This window comes from Corvus brachyrhynchos, unplaced genomic scaffold (genome assembly GCF_000691975.1).
Source record: "Corvus brachyrhynchos isolate BGI_N302 unplaced genomic scaffold, ASM69197v1 scaffold83, whole genome shotgun sequence".
In the NCBI taxonomy this organism is placed as follows: Eukaryota; Metazoa; Chordata; class Aves; order Passeriformes; family Corvidae; genus Corvus; species Corvus brachyrhynchos.
The window spans coordinates 2,909,231-2,929,650 of NW_008238464.1; the positions used below are offsets into that span (position 1 = coordinate 2,909,231).

Sequence of the window (20,420 nt, forward strand, 5' to 3'; positions counted from 1 at the left end):
CCTGTCTTACAAAGTTGCTTGACACATGTGTAACATTATGTCATTTTTGACAAACTTTTTTTCCCAAAGATATTTGCTAGAATTCTTGATCAGTCTCTACTGCAAGTTTTGTTGCTCTTTTAAGTCATCTCTCTAATGTAGGCAGGGGGATGCTCTTGCTTTTACATTTAGGATGTCTGTAGAAAATTTAGGTTTGTATGTGTATGCTGCTGTCCAAATGATGTGTTTTGTAAAATCTTGTTTTCCTGTTCTCTGCTTTTTACAGGTAAACTGAAACTTCAGAACTGGTGACCTGCTCATTGGCAAGTTACAGTAAAAGCACACACAAGGCAACTAAATAAGGACTGTGGTGTGAGGGTTTCCTCAGATAAACTGTCCAAAAGAACTATCTTGGAGGCTGTTATATTAAATTATTGCACTATGTAACCCTCCCTAATGCAGCACTTCTGCATATGAAATGCTTCAAAAGAAGGAACTGGTGTGGCTTATTTGTGACTGAAGCGAATTACATTGGACATAAAAGTAAGTCACAGCTTACTTTTTCAGGGGATACTTCATCTTCTTCCTGCCATTTGTAGCTGGGTGGAATGCAAATATTAACTAGGACCTGTGCAATAAATGTTTTGCAATGGACTGCTACATGTGAAACCAGCTTGCTTTAGAGTGAGAGGCAGCAGCATGCAAAATAATCAAAAGCTGAGGAAAGGTAAGGCCACTAAATGCAGATCTTAGCCTACAATGAGCTGTCAGAGGGGGAAGGATTTAATTGTTGGCCAGCTGGTTGACAGTAGAAGGCTTGGGGAGATCTCTGATGACACCTTACCAAGAAAGCTGGTGCATCTGAGAGGGGAGCAGGACTTGGTTAAAGTTTAGAGTTTCATAGAAGCCACTTTTGGGCCATGAGGGCAGTGGGTGTGTGTTCAGTCATGTCTTTGTTGGAGAAAACTAAAAATAAGACCTGAGGTGTGAATTGAAACTACAATTCTTGGACACTTTCTTTGTGTCTGACCACAGCAGTTCATATTAGCTGTGATTTCCACAGACATTCAACTTTAGATGCCAATTTTAAGTGGCAGATGACACTGGAGTTACAGTATGCTTGTCCTTCTGCAAAGAACTTCCAAGTTATTGCTCTTGCAAGCAGTGCTGCCTCAGCTGTATAAGAACAGTTCAAAGAAGGAAACTTTATACTTCTCTGTGATTGTGTCTCTTGTATTTGGAAAGAAGAGTGTCTTAAGCTTGATTTTTAAATTATGCAGTATAGCTTAAATCACTATGCTAGCCTAATTTGTCTGTGCTTGAGGGTTGTGGGGTTTTTTTTTCGTTTAACTATGCTGGTAAAAGAATATTACACTTATGCAAGAGTTATTCCATTGGAATAGTTCTAGTTCCAGGAAAAGTTCTAGTAGAAAGCTGAAAACTGAGCAGCTGTTTGTGAAGGCCAAGAGTCTGTAGCTGAAATCTACCAAAGTTGAAATTACCAAATCTGTTTTCCCCTCCCCACGATGACTAATGCTGCTTCTGATTTTTTTTTTTTTTTTAAGGAGTAATGCAGGGTGCAGAGGGCAGTGCAGCTTGAACAATCTTACCACACCAATGGAAAAAACTTCTGGTTTGCAGCAAAATATGACATCTGTATTTTTGCTCATTGGTCATCTCATTGTACTGATACCTCTCTTCAGTGCTGGTAGGTTAAATACTTTGTTGAAATTGCCATTTTAAAAAAGAAAATCTGCAAGAGATGAGTTGTGTGTATTTAATAGGAAAGAGTTACTGAGAATAAGTAGTGGGTTTGGGATTTGCTTTTGCTTTAGCATATTGATGATAGCTGAATGCCTCTGCTGGGATTCAAATGGCACTAGGAATGTCATGGACAAATGGAGATAAGTTTTTTAAAATCTAGGCACATAAATTTAGGGCACTGAGACTTTGATTAGCCTCTCCCTGTTTCTTATGAAGAAAGCCCAAAGTGATTTGCTTCCTCGACATAAGGTTAGCTATAGAGTGCCTTCTTTATGAGACATTCTGTATGTCTGGTCCTGAAAGCAATAGGACTGAGTTTCCTTTACAGTTAAATTAGTAATATTTTTAATGATAGGTCTAGTATTTCAGTAAAGTTTAGAACTACGTAAATTAATGATGCTTGTCTTGCTACTCTTGGCATAAGCAGTCTAATATTAATGTCTCTGGATTAGATTGAGCTATATGGAGACCTACTTGAAGTCTTTAAATGGGAAGGTAGTGATATTAGAAAGGTTAGTGAAGGCTTTATTTATTTTGAAATTGAATATGTTAACTATGTATTTGTACAGTCATTCGGCAAGATTTGTAAAATCAGTTCAACCAGATGTTTTGCAGTTTCATAAAAATTCAGTGTTGCACATAAAATCACAGAATAGTTTGGATTGGAAGGGTCCTTAAAGATCAGTCAATCCACCCCCCCTGCCATAAGCAGGGACACCTTTCACTAGACCAGGTTGCTCAAAGTCCCATTCAACCCGGCCTTGAACACTTCCAGGAATGGGGCATCCTCACCTTCTCTGGGCAAATGTATGCAAAAGATTGAAAGTTTTATAATCTGCTTTATAGCCAAATGGCCAGCTCTGTGCTAAAGTGGTATTCTCCAATAAGTTTTTGTTTACAGTTTGGGCTCTTGATGACTTTTTGCAGTATCTCTCCTTTTTTCTCTGACTTTTTTTGGCTGATGTTGAAAGAAGTGCTGGCTAGGCTGCATGATTATGTCTTGTCAGCTTGTTACACAGGCAAAATTACAAAAGCTGTGTTTATATCGGCCTTTTTTGTGATGCTCCTAATAATGGGCCTTCTGGTTAAAGATGCAGATGTAGGGAGGAAATAATACATTATAGTCTTGTTAATCTGAATCCTATTTCTCTATGAATTTTTTTTTGTATTGTGACATATTGGTTTACAGACCCATTGATGTATTAAGGTCTTGATCTCATTCCATACTGTCCATGCTGTCTTGTGCTTCTGTTTTTGGCCCCACAGTCATAGTGGCAGGAGCTCTGCACTGCTACTGTTTGCACTGTGCTTTACATAGATAGTATTTACTTCAAGAATCTGGCAATTCTGCGAAAGTACTAGCATGGTTAAGTAACAAGGACATGACAAGTAGGTTGGGAAGCTTGGAGTTGCCTGATGAATCCCATGGATCTTCTTACACTCTGCTTTGCAGTGAGGCTGTTTGACTTGCATGTGCTTGTTGCTGGATACCTTAACAGAAAGTTGTGGCTTAAGCTTGTAAAATACGTTTTTATGTTCTCAACCAGAAGATGGTAACAACTAAAAAATAATAGCCTTGTGATGTTTTAAATGATAAATTTTTACAGAAAGTTTTTCTAATTCTGTGTAACTTGGAATGGGTATTAATACTTCAGAAAAGCGTACAAATTAAAAGCACTTATCATTTAAAAATTTTTTCTTTTTTTGTTTTTTTTTTTAGCAAAAGGGTGTGTTATTTGTGATTACTTTGTGCTTGTTGGAGAGCCCACAGCTATTACTTGCCCAATAATTACATTGCCAGTGCTTCACTCTGATTACAATCTGACATGGTATAAAAATGGTAGTGCTACACCAGTGACCACAGAGAGAGATGCCAGGATCCACCAGCGAGAGGGCTTGCTTTGGTTTATTCCTGCAATGCTGGAAGATTCTGGGCTTTATGAATGCAATATAAGGTAAGGAAGGAAACAACTGGATTGCAAGTGTGATAATTAATTTGTGGGACTGGAGTGCACAAAACTTCTTGTTTTAGGTAGAATGCTTAGATTAGTTAAAAGCACTGTTTTGACCATGCTTTTTGTTTCTGCATGATGCCTGTGTTTCTCTTCTATTCCACACATTTAGCACTGCAAAAGTGGTTCATACAGAAGACTATCTTAAAGCATGATGATACTAAAAATGGTCTGTGGGGGTGGTTGTTTGCTATGTTTGTTTGGGATGAAGTGTAAGGTCACAGGAAAATGTCTTAACTTCTTTGGCTTTTCCTGTGTTCAAGTTGCTGTTTAATACTGACAGATCAGAAGAGCACTTTGGTTTCTTTGTAGGACAAGGCTAAATGCAAGAAAGTTCTAAGAGGAGCAAACTCTGCATTTTATCACCACACACAGACTTTCTGGAGAGCTTAGCCACTTTTTGGAAATCTTACTAGAAATCACAAGTTAAAAGGCAGAAAACATTTTTTATATTTTATTTTAAAATATTACCAAATGTTACTGGTCAAAAATGAGAATGCATTTAAAGAGCAAAGCAGTGTGCTAGACAGCTTTAGAGACAGTGAAAATAATGTCTCTAGTACTACTCAAATGATCTGAGTGCACAGAGAACTAAAAAGGAATAGATGATTTGAAAAGAATCTATATCTAGCTTTTTTAGTACTTTAAGGCTCTTGCTAGATCAATAGCTAAGATTAGTGCACTGAACTTCAATACTTAGGTCATCAAATCTTTTTTTACAATGGTTGAAATTCACTGTGCGCTGAACAGGAAATTAATTTTGGGAAGATGTACACAAGATGTTCCTTTCCTCCTGGTGTTGCCACAACACACTGAGAACAGCCAATCCAGGCTTTTCAGGTGGCCCTAAATTTGTTTTAGTAGTGTGTAGTTATGTATACTGGTGTGCATAGAGTGCACCAGTTATGCTGGAGGGGTTTGGGTTGTGAATGTAGTAACAATGATCATCAAAAACTTCCAATGTCACCTGCACACTCCTTCACTGGAGTTTACCACGAAACCAAAATTGGAGTCAGAAGACATCCTTTCAAAGCTACCCAGCTTGAGCTATGAGATGTGTTCCTGTGGGCACCTCACATCCCTGGCTTACATAATATCAGCAGAACAAAAAACTTGCTAGGGTTCAGTCATTTAACATCAGTCACTTAAGCCTTAACTGCAGCTCTGAGAAGTCCTGACAGTCTGGTGTGTCCAGAGAAAACTCCATTTCTGCTCACAACACAAACTCAGAGCTTATTCCCATCTCTTCATCTGGAACAGGGGCTGAGAGGCTGAAGATGGTGTTTACAAGCTAAGGGAGTATAGCTGGGGTGTTATAGAGGCAAGGCTGGTGGAGATGCTGAAATACCTCTCCCTGACTTGCTGGAAATAAGGAACCTTAGTACTAATGACCTGACTTGTCTGCTGTTCTAATTACAGGAGCCTTAACCACTCTAACAAAAGAACCATAAATTTAACAGTTTTTAAGAACGATAATGGTTTGTGTTTTAATGGAAAAATGAAGTTTGAACAAAAAGTGACAAGCACGAATACTGGGAAGATTATATGTCCTGATCTAGAACAATTTAAAGATGGAGACAATAATCAGCCCGAAGTACATTGGTATAAGGTACTGAACATCTGTATTTCATATATACAAGATACAAAATGTGTTATTTAAAATGTCTTACTAAGTAACTGTGAAAAGCAGCTTTTGGAAATGAAGGTTTATTTTCTCTGCAGTTTGAGTAAGGCATGAGTGTGAGTAAGATTTGTGAAATTCTGGTTTATCCTTTGATTATCTACTTATTATGTAGATAATAAGTTTTAAAACTTGTATGTTTCTCTAAATAGAAGGCTTTGCATAATTATTTCAGTTTCTCAGAATGTTAGGCATGTCCTATCTGTTGACCATGCTGTGGTATTCCTATGCTGCTTGCTTTGGTTCTACGAAAATACTCTGTGCAAGCTTGGAAACATGTATTTTGTCTGTGTTAAGCTAAAATTCTGGAACTCCTAATTCTGATGCTGGTATTAAAAGAGCTACATGGGCCTATACATGTGAAATAACCTTGGTGCTGCACCTATACATCTTCTGAGGTGAAGAGATTCTCCACTGTTTGTAGGTCAAGGAAGAAAAGGAAGCTTTTTTCCCTGAATTTGCATTGCCACAGAAATGGTGAAACACCCAAACAGCATGAGGCACTGCTACAGCAGCTCTTTCATCACAAAGAAGTAGGGGTGCAGGCATGTATTCCCATAAACTCTGCTACATGTGTAATAACTTCTACTACACCTGACAGCCTGAGAGAAAACTGTCAAGCTATTCATGAAGGCAGTGAACTAAAGCACAGCATTTGAAAACTTAAAGGATTGGCTGCAGTGATTTTTTTAAAAAGTGCAAGTGGACCAAGATGTCACCAGACTTTGTTAGACTGTAGTGATGCTTGGAAAAGAATCCACACCATGACTTTCAAAAAGTCAGTATTTGCGAAGTATTTTAACCATCAGTAGAGTTCAGTAACTGATTTATTTGTCACGTTTTTAGTTCCCTTAAGTCAAAGGTACTTTTGGTGTGTTTAGGAGTGTAAACCTGGATTTCTTGAAGACAAGCGACTTCTTTTGGCAGAGGGTGAAAATGCTGTCTTGATTCGTAATGTAACTGTGCAAGATAGAGGAAACTACACATGCCATATGTTATACACATATATGGGAAAACAATATAATGTTTCAAGAACCATAAGTCTAGAGGTTAAAGGTGAGTGCATGATGTTATTCTGTGTTTGGCTCTGCTGTAAATATTTGTATGCAGACATAAGATACTTGGCATGTTACTTTTCAGCTCTGTGAAATTAGAGTTGTAAATCTTCTTTAATTTATTCCTGAACATAAAATTGAAAGGCAATGAGTCATGTTGCTACCCTTGAGCATTGCTTTTGAGGATGGATTGTCACGGGGAAATGAGTAATTCAGGGTTAGTAATCAGAATTAGAAGAAAGCAGTGGTTACTGGGGCGGAGGAATTGTTTTTGCCAAAACAAATAGTGCACCATAAAAGTAAATAAGCTTAAACATAGAAGCTTTTTTTTCTGAGACTATCACAGCAAACTACCTGCTTGAAGCCCTGTTGGTGAACTTGCTCCTCTGTTGATGGGAAAGGAGATGTGACAAGCTGTATAAGTAGTATAAAGTGAATAAATGTTCCTCTTGAAAGGATTGGCTTACTGTTGGCACTTGTTTGTGCTTTTCTGCTGTCTCACTCTGCCAGTAGTGTCATTTATTGCAGTCACCATTGTGATTATGTCTTTGTGGGCAATGTTGCTGGTGACCTGACTAGTAACATGATAATAGTCCTATCAGAATAGTTGTCTGGAGACAGCAGGTCCATCTTTTTAGGTTAAACCAAAATTCTGACTTTATATAGGTGATACAAGAACAGTGGGTTGTTGGCAGCCCATCTGTACATCATGCAGAATGATAAAATTCCAGCCCAGTTTAAGTATGGGTTTGTTTAAAATTTTACTTAAAAAAATATTCACCTTATCTAGGAGGTTATTGATACAACCCTTTTTCTTTACCTTATTTATCTCTGAAAAAGTTAACTGCATTTTTTGGTTTTGTCTTTGTTTTCTGGTTTGGTGTTACTTTTATATCTACTGCCAATAGACTTGAGATTTTTTTTTAAAGCATTTTTAAGGTATTTTTTTTGTTAACTTGGGAGCTAAAATAGAATAGCTCGGAGAGAGTAGAGCATATATCTTATGAGATATTTCTGTTGTAAATTTGAAACTAGCAGTAAGTATGGCACTACAATAATACCAAGCCATAAAACAAACCCATTGTAAAACCAAAACTATTGTCAGTTGAACTAAGTTGTGGATCTTTTCCTGCCTGAAGGTTTTATTTTTCTCTTTGTTTTGGTTAGAAAAACCACTGCAGATACAACCAGAGTTTATTTATCCAAGGAACAATACAATTGAAGTAGAACTTGGTAAGTAGTGACTATTTAAGAGATCATTAACTGAAACAAATAAGCTCCTGATCTTTGTGAAATAATATGTGAACATTTCCACGGACTTCAGCAAGTCTGGGAGATAAGCATGTGGATTGAGGATATCTGGAAGACAGAGGGTAGATATTAGAACATGATTCCCACAAGTGATTTGCAGGGGGAAGTAACTGTGCCTAAGATTGGAGTCTTTTGACCAGCAGTGTTGTGCGGGATACATTTCTTTTATTGATTTATTTTCTGTTATTGCCATCTGTCCTTTTTACTGCTTCTCAGTGTTTGTGTCTTGACGTATCCTCAGTATCTGTGGAAATATGGTTTGTGTACATGTAGCATGTTAGGATAGTTTGCAGTTGACCAGTCCAGTAGCTCTTTCTCTTCCTGTATGTTTCGGGTCTCCCTTCCCTCTCAACAACCTGGATTTTATTCCTTGTTTTAGGGTAATACAGATTTTGGATACTGATCTTTTGTGAAACAGTGAGCTGCTAGTTTATGCATATCCCAGTGATGCCTTTTCCTGGTCTTAAAATCAAGAATTAAACACGTTTAGAAGGGGAAAAGGGATTTTACCTTGGTATTTATTTTAGGACCCTTAGGTGCACTATGTCCAGGTCGAATGCACCCCAATGCACACTGCAATGCCCACACCCACAACAGATCTGCTACAATATTATAGGTCTTATTAATCAGCATATCGATCAAAGATTCCCCAATGAGAGGCTCGAGTGAGCCCCCCTCTCCAAGGAACCTTCCCCTGGATGGTTCTATCTTGGTTTACAGAATGTGTTCTGGAGAGGACCTTGGGGTCTGGGGCACACTGATCCCTAACTACGAAGCTTCTAAAATGTTTAGTCTCCTAGCTTGACAAGTAAGTCCAAGAATGTAGGCAAAAAGCACTAAGAATACAGAAGTTGTAAAAAAGTATAAAAGGGGTGTAAAAGAAAAGGCAAAAAATCATCATGGAATCACCAGGTACTGTTTATCTTGGAAATTTCTTAAATAAGAGATTCTGGGTATAAAGAATAAGTTCTTCACAGGGAGGATAGCTGGGCAGTGCAGCAGGCTGCCCAGAAAAGTTGTGCTGTCCGTCTTTAGAGGTTTTAGAATCTGACTGAATAAATCTCTGAGCAGCCTGGTCTGACCTCAGAATCAGACCCTGCTTTGAGGGGGAAATTGAATTACAGACCCTTTCTTTCAACCTCAATTATTCTGTAATTCTCTGAGCCAAGTATATGGTATTGTAGTCTTTTCCTAAGCAAAGTTATGTGTGTTTAAAGTGCACCACATGTCAGACAGAGTTGTGTTCTACTGACAAAGTCCAGAAGAATGAGATTGGAGCTGTTTGAACTGTATTTTTTAATCATTTTTTACCAAAGGGAGCAGTTGCAAACAAAATATTTGATTTAAAAGAGCATTGACTGATTTTGGGGAAGTGTGATTGGCTATTTACTAGAATTTCCTAGTACAGGAAACTGTTTTGTAATCTTTTGAGGAATTAGATCATTAGAGAATCTCTGAGGAAAGGTTGCATTTGGACTCTGACATGACATGGGAGGTCAGGCCAGAGCATTGTGGATTATTCTTATGTGCATCACAGTGATGGAATCTCACATAATACAGCTACTTCTGCTGCTAATTTTTCTGACATCGAGCTTGTAAATACTGTATATAACAGGTGTTGTTTTCTCATGTTAAAGCTTCATGTTTCTTTTCATATCATGTGAAACATTTTTGTCTGTCCCAAATTCTAACTTTGAATATATGGTATTAAACTGGACAGCACCGAAACACTGGTGGGTTTTGTGTGTATGTGTGTTTGGGAGTGTTTTGGGGTTTTAGTGGGTGTTTTGTTTTGTTCTTTTCTTTTTGGCCTCAACAGCTTATGAAAGGTAGCTTACTCTGAAGTTGGGAGGTTCTGGTGAGGATCAGTAGATTTTGACCAGAATTGTGAATGAGCTTTAATAGAAATTATGTTCTTCCAAAGTCCAGAAGGCTTTGTTTTGAACAGGGAGAATATTCAGGATCTGATACAAACAGTATTATTTTAAAGGCTTGCAGTCCTGTGGTCTTCAGATGGTTATTTAATTCTGTTGAAATAGTCTAGTATGGCTCAGCAGCCCCTTCTTTTCTGGTAATTACATCTTCTCTGTCTTCATTACAAACAATACATGCCTGAAAAACTTTCAGTTCTTTCACTATTAAGGAAATTTTTTCACCAGGTCTTGGATTAAAAGAGGGAGACTTTCCATAATAATGTTTTACCCCATATAACCCTAATCTTTGTGTGAAAACTTCCCTTTTTCTTTGTAATTGTAACTGTGGAAGAAATGAAGCAGTGTTACATTTGGGCTTCCCTGTAGTGTATCTCCCTCCCATTAAAGTATCATGTAAGTCTGATCCCCAGTTTTGACTGGTTGTTAGTTGTGACTTCCCATTCAATTCAGAAGAGTTCTTACTGATGCAGCCTCTACTCAGATGGAATCTGATCTGCAGGCTCTTAATTTACTGAAGGCAGTGTTTAGGGTTTTTTTAAATCCTTGATAGTATTTGCTGAGCAATTTATTAGTCCAGGGGCTGCCTGTGGCTCTCAGCCTAAATCATTAAGATTAGGATGTGTTATGGGACAACTTGTTTAGTCTCCTTATTGTAGAATTTGGTCCATATTTGTAAGGCTTGGACACAGCATTAATTAAAAGTTGTATTGTTGGATGCCTTGGACCACCTAGGATGAGCAAACCTTGATTACCTTACAGACATTAGGGTAATAGCCACAGGTGAAACTAAAAGGAGACTCCAGCCACAAAGTGGGTTTATTGTGACTGCTGAGATCTACAAATTATTCCGTATTACGTGGGGGGACACTTTTTAAAGGAATTTGGTGAGATTTGTTTTTGTTTATTTTAAATTGGCATTGCCATCCAAACATTCAATATTCTCTGTCCAGTACCTTCATTGGGGTAAAAAAAAAAAACGCCCTCTGGCTGTAGGGCAGAATCTCTAAGCAGCTGCATGAATGCTTGTGTGGAAACACCTGTACGATTTTTGAATGAGAAATGACAGGAGAAGTTGGGGTAGAAACTTAACAGTACATTCATGAATGTGTGGACATGGAGAGCATGGAACACTTGAGGGGTTTTGGTTTTTTTTTTTTTTTTAATAATTGTGCAATGCACTAAACCACATCTTTAAAAAAATTAATTGTTGTGGTGGAAGGATGTGAGGGAAGAGATCGGGAAGCATCTCTGATTTCTGTGTGAACTCTTGTTCAAGTAACTGCTTTGCATGTGAGCTAAGAGTTTATTCCATACTTTTGTTAGAGACCATCTCTTGGTGGAAGCATCTAGATGTGATGTGGTTCTAGGAAATGAAACACTGAGATCTTTACATAGGCCAGCTGAGAGAGCCCGCCTTCTATCAAATCATAACTTCCATGGGTAAAATACAGAAGGAAAGGAATCCAAGAAAGCTGCTTACCTTCCTGTACATGGAGCTCTCTGAGGTACACTGGCAATAAATATACTTTGCAAATTGGCTTGCTTAATACTGAGGTATTCTGTAAGATCTGGACTATTGGTGGCAAAGGAGCTGAGTGGCAGGTGAGCTTGCTCGGGAAGTAGAGTGTGACAATATTCAAAAACCATCCCAGTGGATGGTGTTGGCCAAAAGACTGATTTGAAGTAAAGATGTATGGTCACTAAGAATGGGATTCAGCTCCCAGATGTAGTTGTCTGCACACAGGAATGTGCATATGATCTGGGGTCCTTAACTCAGGCCATGATCAACAGGGGCTCAATTCAGCTGCCTACACATAGAGTGCAGTTTTGGGTGGTCTGGATACTCTAGCAGTGCAGATTTCTTGAAGACCTGGAGTACTGTCTGACAACTCCATATGGATACCTTGGATGCTGGAGAGCATCTCTAATGTCACCACAGGTGTACATGCAACTGATTTGAGCCCTGGAGATCTTTCAGTGGAGTCTGGAGAGCCATTCAGTTAAGGTATCTGCTTTAATGTGCATGGACTTCAGCAGAGATGAACTCTGTTGCTATCTTAGACATGTAGCTTACACATAGATGTGAACATTTAGACACCTACATTTAGGGTGGAGTTTATATCCAGATCATAGACACCCAAATTTGGATTACAAATGGATGAGTTTTAAGGACTTTGCTTTTTGTAAGGTAAGTAGGTTTCTTTTATATCCCTATGTTTCCCAGCTGTTCCCTCATCACTTGATTCTGCTTGTCTTACAAGACCTTCAGTTGTTGTGTTTACATGTTTCTTTGTAGGCTCTCACGTAGTCATGGAATGTAACATATCAAGTGGCATAAATGGCTTGATTCCATTCTGGCAAGTTAATGATGAGGATGTTGATATCTTTGATAAAACCTACAGGGAACAGTTTTATGAGTAAGTATCCTTTACACTGAATTTGTAGTGCATTTGTAGGTGAAGTAATTTACAGTGAATTCATTATAAAGTAGACTACTAGTCAAATGCCAGTAGTCATTGAAAGGCTAATTAGAAATCTGTATCAAACAGTGTATTCTTACTGCTTGGTTTTAAAAGAACAACATTTTATTGTAAATAATGTGTCTGATACAAATGAAATGAAGCAGTCATAGAGACTTTTATAATGCTGTTGTGAAATATGATGTTGTAATACTTGCTTATGCATTTGTTCTTGTATGGGTTTTTTTTTTTTTTACTAATACATCAAGGTGTGCCCTCTATCATTAATATGGGAAGGATAGAGTGTTCCAAAATAAAAAATCGCCCAACTTTTTTTATTTGTGATGGTGGTCCTTTTTTAAATACAGACACAGCTGCTAGTCCTCAAGAACACAAGGCAGAAGCTCTTGTTGCAGGACATTTAGGTTCCAGTGTTTGACGACCCTGAAGTAAAAAACTGTTCAGGTGGAATTTCTGATGGGAAAGTCATTCAATTTGTTCTCATAGCCTCTTGTCCAGTCAGTGGGCACTACTGAAAGGAGCCTGGGTCCCTCTTCTCCACTCCTTCCTCCCATCAGGTATTTACAAACATTGATGAGATCCATCCCCTGCCCCTGAGCCTCCTCCAGGCTGAGCAGTTCCTGCTGTCTTGTATGACAGATACTTCAATTCCTTATCATTGTCACATCACTCTACATGACTTGCTCCAGCAAATCAATCCATCTCTTGTACTAGGGAGCCCAAAACTGGCCCCATTACTCCAGGTGTGACCTCACCAGTGCTGAACAGAGGTGAAGGATCATTTCCCTTAACCTGCTGGCAATGTATTTCCTAATGCAGTCCAGGGTGCCTGGGATCTGGTTATTCCTCCTCATATGCAGGATTTGCATTTTGCGTTGTACTTCTTGAGATGTTTTTTTATTTGTCCATCCTATCAAGGTTCCTCTGGATGGTAGCTGTTGTATCAGACATCCCTTTTTAAGTCACCTGCAAAACTGCTAATGGTACCCTCTGTCCAGCTCAGGGAAAAAAAACAACAAACCCAACCCTAGAAAAACCTAAAACAACTAAGCCCAGTATGTTTTTAGTTCATGACATTATTAGTTACAGGGGTATATTTACTGTGCTTCACTAGCTTCCTTGGTTTATAGAGGTAAAAAAATAAATGTTTCTGTATTTGTGGATAGATGAATCTGTCTCATATTAAGCATAGATATTCAGATACGTACAGATGTTTCCCTTTTACCTTTTTTTAATGACAGAGAGGGGTTGCCTCATGGACTTGCTGTATCTGGAACAAAATTTAACATTTCAAAAGTGAAAGTAAAGGACTATGCTCACAAATTTTTCTGTCACTTCATATATGGTTCTCAACAATTTACAGCCTACATCAAATTGGAATACCCAGGTAAGAGATCTCTTCTTGATAAAATGGTGATCATTGACTTAACTCTCAGTTAGTTTGACAATGCCTTACTTAGAGTTAAAGCTGGGTGGTGTACTTTTATGCAAAATAGACAATGCACCTCAGTACCTTTATCGTGAATTTTTTGTCACATTCTTAGCAAAATGAAAGAAAATAGTGCTTTTTATTTGCTTTGTCTTCTCTCATTCAGTATTTTAGGAGTGAAAGTGGATCTGAGCTCTAACTTCTTACATGACTATAATTTCTCTGTAAAGATTATCAGGGTCAGATTTAACCTCAGAAATTCTTTAATATGCATTGACTAAAAAATGCAGTTTGTGGAGGATGTTTGTTCTAAAGGACACTAAATGAGTATCATTGAAGGGGCGGAGACCGTGGAAAGTTAGTTGATCTGAGGAAAACAGCAGGTCAGGAGATCACCTCCCCACCTTTGGCTTCCTTCCTTTCTCACTGATGGAATTTTGTACAAGAATTCTCACTCTACTGCTGTGCTGGGTTATATATCAATATTTTATTTTGGTGTTTCAGCTGAAGAGTAGCCTCATTTAACAGACTGTTGAGGTATTTTTTCTTTGAAAGATATAAGTAGGCTTGTCAGATAACAGTAATGGCAGAAAACATACAATAAACAGTTTGTCCTGATCTTTTACTCCTTTATAAAAAAATATTTTAATGATTAAATGATTTTGAACAATTCTTGTCTTTCCCTGGTTCTAGTTTATAATTATACTTTGTTTATTTGTTTTCTTTCTTACTCTATGCTGCTGCAGCTCGAAACATTCAGGGATACTTAATTGGAGGAGGAGTTTCCTTGGTATTTTTAGTATTTTTTACTCTCTTTATCTACAAGATCTTCAAAATCGATATTGTGCTTTGGTATCGGGACTCCTGCCATCCTTTCCTGGGTAAAAAAGGTATGCTTGTGTAACAGTGCTGAGCATTGTTTTGAGCTTCCACCTTCACTTGCAAAACAGTGAGTTACTCTCATGGAGCATGATTGGTCTTCCTCGGGATTTTTGGAAGGGTAATGTTTTTAGGATGTTTAGAATTAGTTCAGATGACAAAAGAATCTACAGGGGAAAAATCAGCAACTTTCCTGGAACGCAGAACTATCATAGCTTTTCCTTAAGACCCACTCCAGTGGTTTGAATACTGTTCTGACAGCAGTTTTTCAGGTGACTTTTCATTACTATTCTTACAGGAAGCAGTAATACATTAGAATTGTTAAGTGTTTTTTATTTTCCATAGATGAAACAGGAAAATACAACTTTATTTTGTTTCCTATTTAAAAGCACTTCTGATTATTTTACTTTCTGGAAATTTTGCTTTCCTGGCACTCAAAAAAATGGGGTGTTGTCTATGAGAGTATGCTGAAGTGTGGGTAATTTCCAAACATTTGAGAGGAGATACATGGTGAAAGAAACAGAAAGTATCTTCTAGAGGTATTGAAATTATCTTAGATTTCTTGGAAGTCTTTTAAATTTGGTCTTTCTGAAAAGTTTGATCCAAAATATCTAATACAATTTGGACCTTGAAGTTTAATACTTTGGTTGTTTTTGTTGTCATGTCCTAAGTGGTTGCTGTGGTTTGAAACTCCAGGTTGCAACACCACCTATGAGTTATATGGCAGCTGGAATTTAAAGTATCAGTTCTACCACGGGGTCCACTGTTTTGCAAATAATTCAGCAATAACATTTTTTATTTAGCGTTCAAAAAAGAATGTTACAACTTAATTTTGCGGGTCTCTTTTGCTTATTTGGATTCAGCATCCTGAATTCTAGAAGGCTTCGTCCTACAAGTATTTCAGGCTTGGTATAATTATACATGCTTAGCTGATATAGCAGGATTAGGACCTAAAACAATGGCTCAGGTAAGGGAAGACCCCCCAGAGTTTAGAGATTTTGTTTGTTTGCTTTCTTGCTCTTGTGTCTTTGGAATTCATTTTTATGGAAGTTCTATTGCTCACTCTGTAGTTTCAGATGAGAAGATCTATGATGCTTATGTTCTGTATCCAAAGAACAGAGAAAGCTGCTTGTATTCATCAGATATTTTTGCTCTGAAGATACTGCCAGAGGTCTTAGAAAGACAGTGTGGATATAACCTCTTCATACTTGGGAGAGATGATTTACCAGGAGAAGGTAAGTTAGCTGAAGACAAATTTGACTTGAGTTTTCTCGTTGACCTGCAAATGCAACTGAGAAACAAGCAGTCAGTCAGATGGGATTCTAAATATCTCTCACCGTCAAATGAACTATGATTCTCTTAATCCCTTTGATGAAGAATGAGAAATAAAGCACTGGATGTTCCCGTGAAGTCTGCTTATCTCAGCCTTTGCCTTGTCATTAGTTAGCACTTTTAGGTTTTTTTCAGTGTCTGGCTAGCCTAGACATCTGGGCATGGAACGATGCTGGGGGGAAGAGGAGTCGAAATGGTGGTTGTGAATGATGACTAATGGCAGGAAATACAGAAAAGTAGGTCTCATGAGTGGTATAAAAAAAACCTGCTGCTTTAAGGGGCCATTCAACAGGATGACATCTCTACTAATTCATTTTTATTTTCTCTGAGAATCTCTGTAAAACTGGCAGGATGCAATACAGGGTTTAATGAATGTTTAGACAGTGCAGGTGGAAAAAAAAAAATACAAAGTAACACCAAGTTATCAGGAATGATCAGCTGTATCAAAGGCTACTTGTCCCTAATAGAAGTTCTTAGAAAGCCTTGCCTTTCTTGGAAGGCTGTAAAGTCCTTGTGGAGGTTTCCTCTGTGTACATATGTACATCAAATTTAAATTGTAGTATCTGACACTGAAAATTAGAAAGTCTATCCCACCAGCTGCTTATGTGAGGTGAAATGATGATGAATGGCTTTTGAATTCTTCCGGTCTTATGACCTGAAAAAGATAATACTGAGACTGAATAAATTTTCAGACTAGCCTGAAATAAAATTTTGTATTTAAAAAACAATTCATAAATAAATAAACTTACATGAGGTAGTCATGGCTCACTTTTTTTTTTGTTTTAACATTTGAAGGATTTTGGTAGTGGTTTGAGAAGGAAGGATTCCCCGGGAAGTAGAATCTAAAGTGCTTTAGCTGCTGCTTGCAGCTTGAAAAAAATGCAATAGTCTGTTCTCAGGGTTTAGCCGTAGGGTTTTTGTGTATTTACCATACATTTTTTGTATTTACCATATTTCACTGTTTGAGACGTAATTGACTGGAATGCCATTGTTGGGGGGAATCATTTCTTCCACTTACATGTAACAAAACCAGTTGAGCATATCAGAAGACTGTTTAAGCTAAAAGGTCCTGTGGTTCTGGAACTTGTGTTTTTTGCATATGTACCTATGATGGTAATAAAACAGCATTAGCAAGGTAAGTAGTAGAAAGTTGGTAGCTCTTCTCTGTTTATGCAAAACAAGGATATAGACATAGAACCTGATGGGGTCAGATTGTGGTGCATTGGGCAGATCTCTGTGGTTGGCTAACCCAAGGTAACTGCTTGCATGCTCATATCCCGTCCCTATTTTTGATGTAAAGTGTGTTGGCTTAAATATCAAACAGTGAATGAACCAGCTGCAGAATATTGGTAACAGAAAATAAAAATGTATAACCTTAATTTTGCACAACCTTTTTCTCTACAGCTGTGATCAGCGTTGCTGATGAAAAAATCCGTCAAAGTAGGAGAGTGATAATTGTTTTAGTACCAGAGTCCTCCTGTTACAGCATTCTGGAAGATGTGTCTGAAAAGCAGCTAGCCATGCATAGTGCTCTTATCCAAGATGGCATTAAAGTAATTCTCATTGAACTTGAAAAAATACAAGATTATGCAACCATGCCAGAATCCATCAGATATATTAAGCAAAAGCACGGGGTTATCCGATGGAAAGGGGACTTCTCAGAAAGGTCCCACTCAGCAGGTACCAGATTCTGGAAGAAAGTGCGTTACCAGATGCCATCCAGAAAAAGTGGCTCTTTATCAGGATTGCATTTGTTACCAAAAGACTTGAATTTGCCTTAAATAACAAAAGAGAAATGACACTTAATGACTGATTCAGTTCACAGAGCTGGTGATGGATTGACTGAAGGTTGCATGTATCTGTTTTGTGCAATCTCATCCAAATTTACTGGAGTGAAGGTACTACAGCTTCATCTACAGATGTGAATGTTTTTTACTTCTGGCTGGATCAACAGAACACCTTGAAATACCATCAGTAGCACATGTGGGAAGTACACAAGTACTTTCCCAAGAATGATTCTGTGAAATTCTCTTGTATTAAAAATGGAAGAGCAAAAAACTGTCAAAAAATCCAAATCAATGAAGAAAATTTGATTTTTTTCCCCCTGCAATTAAAGTTTTAATATGAAGGAAATTATACTAATTATAATTGTGATATTACATGATGCACATGGTTGGTGCCAGTAAATGTTTGTTTCTTTTTTTTTTTAATGAAATGACACAAACCTTTTCTTTGTTACAAGTTTTATTTGCCTTGTTCAGTTTGTGGAAAGATAAATCCCCGTGTTACTGCATCAGTGTGTTATCGTCCAGGAGAAAAGGTAAGAGACAATCCCAGCCCTCCTGAAGTGCTGTCAACCTGCTGTTGACAAAGCTTAAATACTCTTCCCTGATCTTTTTTACATTTGAAAGAACAATGCCATTTTTAGTCACTTGTCACATGCAGACATTGTAAAAATACCTTTGTAATCTGTATGGAGTCAAAAAATTAATCTCCAGAGAACTTTTTCTTTCCAGTTAAATGGCTTAATATATTTATTTACCCAAGTGGAACAATTGGCTAATGACACAGAGTTTGTCATAGGGGGTACAGGATGATTGACTTCATCTACCTTACCTTAAGGACCATGTCAAGGGGTAGAGAGAGAGAGGGAGAGAGAGAGAGATGCCCTGTGTTACCCCCTGCAGCTGCTTGCTTTTCTCCTTTCCCTCTGCTCTGATATGTAAGGAATCTGAGATGACTGTGTGCTGGAGGCTGCAGTCAAGGCTTTCCAAACAAAAGGGAAAGGAAGTTGTGTAAAACTAAGTTGTTAAAACTTAGTGTGTATGTTGAACCCTTTCTCTCTCATTTTGAAATATTTTAATAGTATGTATGCCCCAGCTGTTAACTCTAGAGTTACGTTTGACTTGTGTGTAGGCAGTGAAGTAGTTTGCCATGATCAATTCTTTTTTTGGGGCAGGGAATTGATTTGATTTATTTAAAAAATTAATCAGGCCTCTTTAATGCTATATTTATAGCTATTAATTTTAGAGAAACAGGAGATGAGAGCCAAATTGCCCATGTAATTTCAGTCTGTCCTTGAAAGTTATGCTTTTAGATTGTGAGATCTTGTTGGATAGGGAAGCCTCAGGAATTGACTGTTCCTGCCTTTAGCTGCTGCTTGCAACTCTGAATTTCTGTGTGTCTATCAGCTTCTTTCTTGCAGCACCTTTTTCTCTCCCCCCATTCAAACTCCAATCTATGTTTTCTCTTGCAGCTCCTTTGAAACAAGCAACTTGCTTTTGTGTCAAACTCCATCAATTTCCAAGCTCTGCTTGAAGGCTGTTGCTGATACAGTATTAGGCAGAAATTTTCCCTCTGGTATCTCCACTTGTTTGTCTGAAAAAAATAATGTTCTGCAACCTTCGGAATTCATCTATTAATTTACACACTACAGTGTTGGCTTCTTTCGTGGCTCAAGCAATTTTCTTATGCCTCCATCCTCAGCTAAAAAAAAGTGTTCTGGCTGATAAGTGACAAAACCAGTGGAAATAGGTTCTTCTCCCACCTAAATTGCTTTGGTTTCCTCAGTGTGTGCTGGAAACTTGAAATGGTGCTTTTGAGAGACAGTGCCTTCTGAGCTTTGTGAGTTGTGTGTATGTTTGGCCAGAATGAAATAAGAATCTCTTTGTTTCAAGAGAGGAAGGGGTAGAAGTGCATTTGAAATGTCAGTCTAATTCAAACCCTCATGGTACTGAAGTGTTTTATTGATGAATGTCATTTATGTACACGCTTATGCAGATGCTCATAGTCTGTTCTCATTCTGTGTTCTAGTCACAAGAGAAGTGTCAAGGGAGGATCAGTCCTAGTCATGAAGTGCCACATTTATTTAGCTGTTGCACACAGTCTGCCTTTAAATATGGTGTGTGTTCAATGGCAGCCTCTAGTAGGGTAAAACAGCCTTGAGATCCATCTGAAGTTACTGAACACCATCTGAACGAGTCTAATTGTTATGGTTCCCATCGACAGAAGATTTAAATAGGACAGAAGCTGTATGGTTTGGTCACAAAACTCTTCTGCAAGAAGATCCCTGTATCAAATGTGAAGCCCAGACACTGGCATTATGTTATCTGTGCTCTGAGATCTAGGGTGTAACACTGACTTTGTGCTTTCACCTTGACAGCTCACAGTATGCAGGCCAGCCAACAGAGTTCCAGTGACCTCAATCCTCCTAATTACTTCTGCTGACTGGAATAGATTGAAAGGAAAACTGTTACTTGTTATCCTTACCTTTAGGAATGGAAAGTTATTTTCTGAGCCAAAATAGTGTTCTTTAAAAAAATATTTGTTCCTTTTGGTATATTTATACAAAGGATGCTAAAGTTTTCATGTGTGTTTTGTAAAGGCACTTTGAGGAAGAGTCCATTTTTAAATTTAATAAAGGCACTACATATTTTTTTCATATGGTACTGCTCTTTCTTTTGCCCTCATTTCTCCACTAAAGCATGCTGAGAATGGACAATGGCAAGCAGCAGTTGTGACTCAGAGTCTTAACAAGACTGCTATAGTAGATCTTCATTCAGGC

At 38.0% G+C, this 20,420-nt stretch overlaps 1 protein-coding gene across 5 annotated transcripts in view; it reads left to right on the top strand.

The window, feature by feature from the left end:
• IL1R1 (interleukin 1 receptor type 1) overlaps positions 1 to 20,299 on the top strand; it is a 22,158-nt gene extending 1,859 nt beyond the window's left edge. The window contains exons 3-14 of one of the 5 annotated variants that reach the window (XR_001862897.1): positions 266 to 522; positions 1,545 to 1,687; positions 3,464 to 3,698; positions 5,175 to 5,364; positions 6,318 to 6,492; positions 7,659 to 7,724; positions 12,033 to 12,153; positions 13,458 to 13,603; positions 14,392 to 14,535; positions 15,595 to 15,759; positions 17,261 to 18,176; positions 19,113 to 20,299. Coding sequence is in view for 2 of the 5 variants with exons in the window: in XM_017737089.1 (XP_017592578.1) it covers positions 1,597 to 1,687; positions 3,464 to 3,698; positions 5,175 to 5,364; positions 6,318 to 6,492; positions 7,659 to 7,724; positions 12,033 to 12,153; positions 13,458 to 13,603; positions 14,392 to 14,535; positions 15,595 to 15,759; positions 17,261 to 17,637 (1,710 nt within the window). In the remaining 3 variants the exon portion in view is untranslated. Of the gene's footprint in view, positions 1 to 265; positions 523 to 565; positions 707 to 1,544; positions 1,688 to 3,463; positions 3,699 to 5,174; positions 5,365 to 6,317; positions 6,493 to 7,658; positions 7,725 to 12,032; positions 12,154 to 13,457; positions 13,604 to 14,391; positions 14,536 to 15,594; positions 15,760 to 17,260 lie in introns of those variants that run through there. The other 4 variants (XR_001862898.1, XR_001862899.1, XM_017737089.1 and 1 more) reach the window with 4 other exon arrangements.
• The last annotated feature ends 121 nt before the right edge of the window (positions 20,300 to 20,420 follow it).